The sequence below is a fragment of the Lontra canadensis genome, unplaced genomic scaffold (assembly GCF_010015895.1).
Source record: "Lontra canadensis isolate GAN:19392208 unplaced genomic scaffold, GSC_riverotter_1.0 scaffold3, whole genome shotgun sequence".
Lineage (NCBI taxonomy): Eukaryota > Metazoa > Chordata > Mammalia > Carnivora > Mustelidae > Lontra > Lontra canadensis.
In genome coordinates this window covers 31,327,275-31,335,159 of record NW_022630997.1, presented here as the reverse complement: position 1 = coordinate 31,335,159, position 7,885 = coordinate 31,327,275, and the positions used below count along the sequence as shown (strand labels likewise).

General features: G+C 60.6%; 1 protein-coding gene across 1 annotated transcript; it reads left to right on the top strand.

Moving 5' to 3' along the window:
* Positions 1-739: 739 nt before the first annotated feature.
* GPRIN2 (G protein regulated inducer of neurite outgrowth 2) lies at positions 740-7,662 on the top strand. The gene is made up of 2 exons (XM_032877912.1): positions 740-896; positions 6,277-7,662. Exon 2 carries the CDS (start codon positions 6,283-6,285, stop codon positions 7,660-7,662), a length of 1,380 nt encoding a protein of 459 aa, XP_032733803.1. The 5' UTR covers positions 740-896; positions 6,277-6,282.
* The last annotated feature ends 223 nt before the right edge of the window (positions 7,663-7,885 follow it).

Sequence of the window (7,885 nt, the reverse complement as noted above, 5' to 3'; positions counted from 1 at the left end):
GCTTTGGGGTCCGGGACCAGGGTCGTCTTGGAGTCTGCGAGAGTGGAGCTAAGAGGTTGGGACTGTGGGGTTCAGGGTTTGGAGAACAGGGGAGCGGGACTATGACTATGATGAACCCGGCCTGGTGTCCGAGGGTGAATAGCCCTAAAGCCATGTGGTCTTGAGGGTGGGGTCGGAAGCCGGAAACTTATGGGGTCCAGGATGATGAAGGATGTGGGGCGAGGCCTTGAGGAAGTGGGTCGCCAGAGGACCCCGTGGCCCTCGGTGAGGGGTGTGGCGCTCTACAACGGGGACCGAAGGGGCGGGGCAATGAGGAAGTGGACTTGGGGGGTCGGTCGGGGGCTGGAGGGCTGTGGGGAGCTGAGCCTATAAGACTGGGGTTGGGGGGCAAGTCGAGAAGATGGGTGTCTTGGGGAATTCGCAGGGCAGGCGCGTATAACAGGGGATCGTGATGGGGTGGGGCCGAAGAGACGGGACAGTGGAGACCTGCCCTGAGGTCGGGAAGGAGGACGGGGGCTCGTGGACAGAGGGGTAGTGCTCCAGGGACTGTGGGTGCCGGAGGGCTCGGCAGCCGTGGGGGCGGGGCGGGCCCGGTCCTGGGGGCGGGGCCGCGGGCAGGGGGCGGGGCCCGGACGCCGACGCGGGCTGTGGAGCGCGGGGGCGGGCCCAGGTGAGCGGGGCCACCGCCCCCTGCGCCCCTCCTTCTCCGACCCCCCAGTCACCCCTGGACGCCACCCGGGCGCTGGCTCCGCGGGCCAGGAGGACGGCGGCGGGTGGCGTCTTCGGCCCGGGTCGGGTCGGGCTCCGGCTCCATCTTGGGCAGCTGCGCCGGGCACCTGTGGCGGCCGCAGGAGCAGCGCTTCCGCCGGCCTGCGCGGCCCCGGGCGGGCGAGAGGGTGAGAAGCCGGCTGTCTGCGTGCGGGTGGTAGGGGGGAGGTGGTGGGATGGGCAGCGCCTTCCCTTCCTGCGCCCCAGAACCCCACTCCTCACCTCTTCGTGCGCTCGACCCTCCGCATCACAGCCCCCGCCTGGGGCTCAGCGCCCCCCATGGCTGCATCCCTCCTCCCATCTCTCCTCTCATTGCCTATCCCATCCCCTCTTCCGCGCGTCTCCTCTGCCCATCCTCCCATTTCCAGCACTCTGCCTAGGACCCCGACTTCTTCTGCCTCCATCTCCGCTACTATCGCTGTCCCCTCCTATTCCTCCTCCCTTTTCCATCCCTACCCCTCCCTCCACCCTTTCGCGAGGCCTCCAGCCCCAAACCTTTCCCTCGCGTTCCTTCTGCCCTCCATCCATACCCCTTGCCCCACAACCTCATCTTCCCTCAGTCACTGCTTTTGCTTCTGGGAAGATCTGTAGTCTAGTTTGGGGGATTGTATCGAGGACCTTCTCCCCGAGTCCAGTGGGCTTTGTGAGGAGGGGCGGGGAAGGAGCCCCTGCTCTGGGGGAGAGTGTATGGTGTGGTGTGTTCAGGCCTCTGGCCCCAGAGCCAGAGGCGGCCTGTACATTTGGTGAGCAGAGTGCAGCTGTGGAGATGCTGTTTCCTGCAGGCTCCCACAGTAGATGGGCCTGTGCGTCCGCCTCTCATGTGGCCACGGGTGGGGCTCAGGCCCATGCTGGTGCATGGGTGCTTGGGGGCATGGGTGCCCGGGAGCATGCAGGGAGGGATACACTAGCTACCCTGGCTACCTCTGGTTTGGGGCACCTGGGCCTTTAGGTTTACCTCCTCCACCCCAGGTGCCTCCTGGGAAGTATGGGCATTTCGTCCTCAGGGGAAGAAGCTCTGGGGCTTTTGGGGGCCTGGGCCTCTCTGGTGAGCAGTGCTAGGTCCTTTGGGCTTTTTTCCGCAGTTATCCTCAAACCCTTTACTGGCAGAGCATGTGACCTGAGCATTTTGTACTTAAGGCCCCCTCATCCTGTGATGGGCAGATTTTGTCCCCTTCAGACAATCCCTCTGGGTAGCTCAGGAATGCTCCTTGCTGCTTTGCCCAACTTTGGCCTTGAGTGGTCCTGTCAGGCCCCCTTTTGCTGCTGGGATGGATCAGACCACCTGCTGGAGGTTGCTACACCCCCACTATCCAACCAGGGGTTCCCGTGCTGTGTATCCCTACCAGGTCCCTGAGGGGTAAGGTCCATATTTTAACATTGGAGCAGTTTCCCCTGCTGACCACATGGGTTTTCTTTTCCTGTTTTGGTTTTGCTGGAAGCAGAAGTCATCATCCAAATGCCTGTCTCTTAACAAGAGGAGATGTATATGGATGACATAGGGTGGTCTGAAACAGGGTCTGCTTGCAGTGGCTTTGGGGCGCCCCACCCCAGTCACACTCCCAAAGGCCTGAGCTCTCTGCTGGGTGGTATGGCAGGAGCTAGAATCTCTGACCAAGTCAACCTAGAAGTTTTGTTTCTGTTTTTGTTTGTTTGTTTTGCTTTTTTTTTGTTTTTGTTTTTGTTTGTTTATTTGTTTTTTGGGTTTTTTTGGTTGGGCCAGTTTGGGAGGTTCTGCAGGACTGGGAGGCTTTACTCAAAATAATGCTGGCTGATTGCCGCATGAGGCCATTGTTCTTCCATTTACTGAGCAGCAGAACTGAGGCAGTAGGAGATCCTATATAGGCCATGAGACATGGCCATCTTGCAACTTTGGCATCAAACGGGGCAGGAGAGAGGACAGTAAGGTGTCATCCAAAGAACACTAGCGGTCTTGGATAGTTCGGTGTGCCTGTCATTTATTTTGTGCTAAAACATCTTTCTAGGGTCTGTTTGGGTGTGAAACCAGAGCCTTCTCCATGGTTTTTAAGGCAAGTGTGCATGCCATTCAGGCCAGACTCCAGACTTGGGTGTGCACCCACATACGTGTATGTACAAGCATGGGTGTGTATCCTCCCAGCTTAAGTTTTAAAATAGACTGGGAAGCTTAGTGCAGTGATGGAGACACTGGGGACCTGGTGGTGACGAGGTCCTAGAATGAGATGAGTACAGGAAGGATTGGGAAGCGAGAGTAAGCTCACCTACAGGTGTCTCGAAAAGGTCCTTTTGTCCCCCAGTCCTAGTCCCGCTATTCTGTCTGTGCGCCATCATGTTAGTAGACTTCACAACAACCTTGCAGCTGCATTTACTTCTGTTTTGCAGACTGGGCAAACTGGGGCTCAGGGAGCGTAGGTGTCTACCTGGGGCAGGTGCACGGGAAGGGGAGGAATCAGGCTTAGAAGCAGACCCCTTGCCTCGCCTGCTCACCCATGGCTCCAAAGCTCATTTGGTCAGCTCCTCTTGCTCCCTGGGAGGCCCCTCTTCTTAGCGATGAGGGTGTGGGAAGCCTCCTTTCACTGGGATAATCTGGGTGACTTCCCTCACAGCGTTTCCCTCCTTCAAGGCTAGGAAGACCAGGCTGCGGGAGAAATACCCGACTGGGGTTCAGCTGTGGGCTCTCTGAAATTTCTCAACTGCTCCCGACCTCTATTTTGTCAGCTGCCACTCGTGGAGGTGAGGTGAAGAAGGGAAGCGACAGATAGCCACCTGCCCCGGGTCTCTGTGGTCACTGCTTTCTTTGGGGGATGCCTCGTCCTGGTGAGGCAACCATCTGGTGAGGGGGGCACAGTGGGAACCTTGTCGCTGGTGGCTTCTGAGTAGCTCCCAGAGGAGTCTGAGCGTATCCGCAACCTCAGCCGCCCGTTTCCTCAGAGTGGGGCCAGAGCCTGACCTTGCTTTCTCTGGCCCTGCTTCCCAGGAAGGTTTCAGGTCGGTGGGTTTCAGAGGCTGTGTTGGGTGCCGGTCTTTCAGCCAAGACAGGGCAACCGCAAAGTCGGGAGATGGCGGCAATGGGGGAATGTTAGTTTCCAGGACTCAGACGGTCCTGGATTTGATTCCTGGCTTAGCCGCTCGTCAGCTGTGTGCCTACGGGCAAGTCGGGACACCTCTCTGAGCTCTGGCCTCCTCATCTGTAGAATGGGGTGGATGGTGTACCTTACAAGGCTGCTGTGACAATTACAGTGAAGTGAGCCAGTGCGCAGACAGGGTGTGACTTGTGCCTGGCACGGGGTGTGTGGGGGGGTGGTGTTTGACAGCCCTGTGAGCTGTTCTTTAACGTCCTCATCACTGTGACTGTTACTGGCTTTGTCGCCCTTCTCTGTATGTATGTCCATCTTGGAGCTCTTGGAGGGCAGGGCCTGGGTTCTAGTCCTCCCTTGGCTGCTTGTCCTTTTCTTGACGCCTGGGACCAGTGTGGCTTCGGCTGCGAGGTGCAGCCAGGTGGGGACACTCCCGTGCAGGCTGGAACTAGAGCCCACGGGTCCCAGAGGAGAGTCATTAAGCACAGGTGGCCATTTACACTTTAAATGGCTTACTGGGACATGAAATCAGAAAGCCAGTTTGTCAGTCACGCAGGCCACGGGTCAAGGGCTTAGGAGCCACATGTGGCCGGTGCCCATCTATAGGGCAGTGCAGAGTAGAATCTTTCCACCATCACAAAGCTGGGCTGAACTGGACTCCAAAGCAAGCCTGGAGCTCTCAGGGGACTGCAGTTCCAGAAGCATCCTCACTGTGGAACAGCCGGCAGCCGTCTCCTGAGTGTTGGGGCAGAAGAAGTTGGTAATTACACAGAAACTGAGTTCCTGAGAGCCCTTCCCACGTTCTCTTTCTGGTGGCCTTGCTCACCTGGCCGAGGCGGTTGGTGTCTTGGTAGTTCTTATCAGGCCAGGGGTGGAAGGGCAGGACTGGGATTGCCTCTCTTCCCCTGCCCTGTTTCTCCAGCTGGTCCTGCCTGGCAGGGAGTCCTGGGGGGAGGGTCCTCACTGACAGCTTTGGCTGGGGCCAGGCCGGCCCAGATGCCCTGACCTCTCCCCCTTACCACCTCTGGGGCCCTGCCCAGCCTCCTCCCCTCCCCTTGTGTGCCTCCTGCCTTGTGCTCTCCCCCGGCCCCACTTACAGAGCTGGGCTCCCGGGAGGCCTTTTCTGATCCATCATGCGAAGTGAGCTCTCCTGGAAATGCTCTCTCTCGGACCCCATTTTCGGCACTCAGCCCTCTCCCCTGTGACTTCACTCTCTTGTTCTCTGAGGCAGGCACATCCAGCTGGGCCGAGTGCCAGCCAGTGGGTGCTGGGTAGTCTGAGGGGCACGGGCCTCCAGGCCTGCTCCAACAGCTTTGGGTTGGTGGGAGGCCCATGGTTGCTCAGGTCGTTCCATCCAGGCCAGCCAGTGCTTAGCCAGAGACGGAGCCAGCCCAGCTGGGCACGCTTCTCTAGGAGGAGGTGCTGAGGCTGAGGGGGCCAGGCTCTAGGCTGCGGAGGAGTCTGTGAGCACATCCAGAGGGGTCTGTGTGACCCGAGGAAGGGACAGGAATGGCAGGTGGGGAGGGAGGTGAGGAGAGTGCGGGCACATGTGGCAAGAGGGAATTTAAATTTTATGGAGGGCCTGTCTGCCTGGTGAGGTTAGGTCCCGTTCCTGGAGGCGCAGCTGGATCCAAGCTGGTTCCTCGTCTCCCAACTCCAGAGCCTGGCAGGCGGTGGGTGCTTGGAGACGGCTGTGGAACAAGTGAACATGTAAAGGGCTGGCGCGTGGGGCCTCTCCCTCCCCCTGGAGCCTTAGCTGGGAGTCAGGAAACCCATTTCCCCTTCACAGCTGCCAAGACTGAGTCCCAGAGACAGGACAGCTCAACAAGGCTAGGCCCAAGAGGGTGGGGGAGGGGGCGTGGGAGAACCCAGGGTCCTTCCCCGTGTGTCCTCTGTTCATTGTTTGTTCATCTCACAGCCCTCCTTGGAGCCCCAGCTCTGTCCCAGGGAGGCCCCACTCCAGAGTAAGATGGATACGGACAGTTTTAGGAGGAACCAGGCTAGTATTTGCCAGTCAAGCTTTACTGGTTATTAAAATACTGCAATGCTCCTGGGCTGGTTGACTAAGAGCTGTTGTCCCAAAGCCCCCGCCCCCAGTGCTGCAGTCCCCACCCCAGGGTCCCAGCAGACACGGCCTCTCCCCTGGATTCCCGTCTTGCCAGGTAAGGCAGCAGTAAAGACTCAGCAGCTGTCGTGGTGGGTGGTCTCTGGGACCTTGTTCGAGGGCTGGTTCTAATCGCTTGGTACTGTTATCAGAGATTTGCAGGGACATCTTCCAGTATAATGTGTGCTGATCTTGATTTTAAGTGTCTGGTGTCCTCATGGCTCTGGGCCATCAGGCAACTGGGGCTGCAGCTGTCCTCCCAGCATGCCTAGCTCCGCGCAAGCCCATGGCGGTGTCCAGCTGAGGTACTGCACACAATTCAGCTCCATTCCCTCCCTCTCTCTCCTGCAGGCCACCATGAGCACCAGCCGCCCCGAGCCAGGTGCCCGGCCACCCTGGAGCCCCCGCCCACAGCCCCTGTCCCGGAGCTCGTCCAGCCTGCTGGGTGAAGGCCAGGGGCAGAGACCAGAGCTCCGCAAGAGTGCCAGCAGCACCGTATGGCAGGCCCAGCCGGGTGAGGCCAGCAGCAGTCCACAGGGCCCAGAGGAGGAGGAGCAGCACGCTGAGAGCAAGGAGCAGGCGCAGGCATCCAGCCCCCGGCCCCGGCCCCATGCTGTGGGCCACTGGCGGAGCAGCACTGTGGGCAATGTGTCTACTGTGGGCGGTGGTGATCTGTGTCGCCTGCAGGCCCCTGGCGCCACTGCCATGCAGAGGAGCCACTCGGACCTGGTCCGTAGTACCCAGACCCGGGGTCGCGGTGCTACGCAGAAGGCCAGCCTCAGCTGCTCGGCCCTTGGCAGCTTGCCTGTCCACAGGGCTCGGCTGCAGCCCAGCCATACTTCTGGCCAGGGAGGCCAGGCCCCTGCCAACCTAGAAAGGGACCTGGCTCCAGAGGAAGGGTCTTCAAACTCAGCCTGGACACTGGGAGAGAGTCAGGTGAGGGTAACACCACCAGACCTGGGAGGGACATCTCCCCCCAGCAGCAGCCCCCAGGCCGGACCCGAAGCCACTGGGCAGCCGGCAACAGCCTCCTGCCACGCCCTGTCCGCAGCAACTCTACTGTGCGGGATGAGGGAGGTGGGGACCAGTGACTGCTGCCATGCCCTGCCAGCCCCAGGGATCCTGGCCTTCCCCAAGCTAGTGGCCTCTGTGAGTGAGTCTGGGCTACAGGCACAGCATGGGGTGAACTTCCAGTGCAGATTGCCTGGGGTGCTCCCTGGGCATTCCCACTGTTGTGCCCACCACCCTTGGGGTCCCACCGGTTTAGCCATGGAGCCTGGTGCCAGGACCAAGGATGTGTGGACCATGACCTCAGCCAGTGACTTGGCCCCTGTGTTGGCATCCTCTCTGTCAGCCCAGGATGCTGGTGTGCAGGCAGCACCCATGGCTGTCTGCAAGGCTGTGGCCACTAGCCCGCCCCTGGGAGGCCCTGCAGCCCTGCACACATTCCCGGAGGTAACTGTGGGGGCCAGCCTGGAGGAGGCACCCTCCCCTGTGCGGGATGTGCGATGGGATGCTGAGGGCATGACCTGGGAGGTCTACGGAGCTGCAGTGGACCCTGAGGTGCTGGGCGTGGCCATCCAGAAGCATCTGGAGATGCAGTTTGAGCAGCTGCAGCGGGCGCCCACCAGTGAGGACAGCCTGTCGGCAGAGGGCCGCCGGGGGCCGCTGCGAGCCGTCATGCAGTCCCTGCGGCGCCCCAGCTGCTGCGGCTGCTCCGGTGGAGCTCCCGAGTGAGGGGCCATGGCCCTTGGAGCTCTCCTGGGCCCTTGGACTCAGCCTCAGGGCCCGGGGCGCAGGGGGTGCCATGCTTCTCGGTCCTACTGGCGGCTGTGGACGTGTCTCTGCTGTTGGCTGACCGCAGGGCGCAGGACCACAGCCCGGAGGCCCCCTGCTCCTCACAGCTGGGCTGGGTTTTAAGGGCTTGATCCCCATGAGCCACATCTCTGCACGTCGAGGC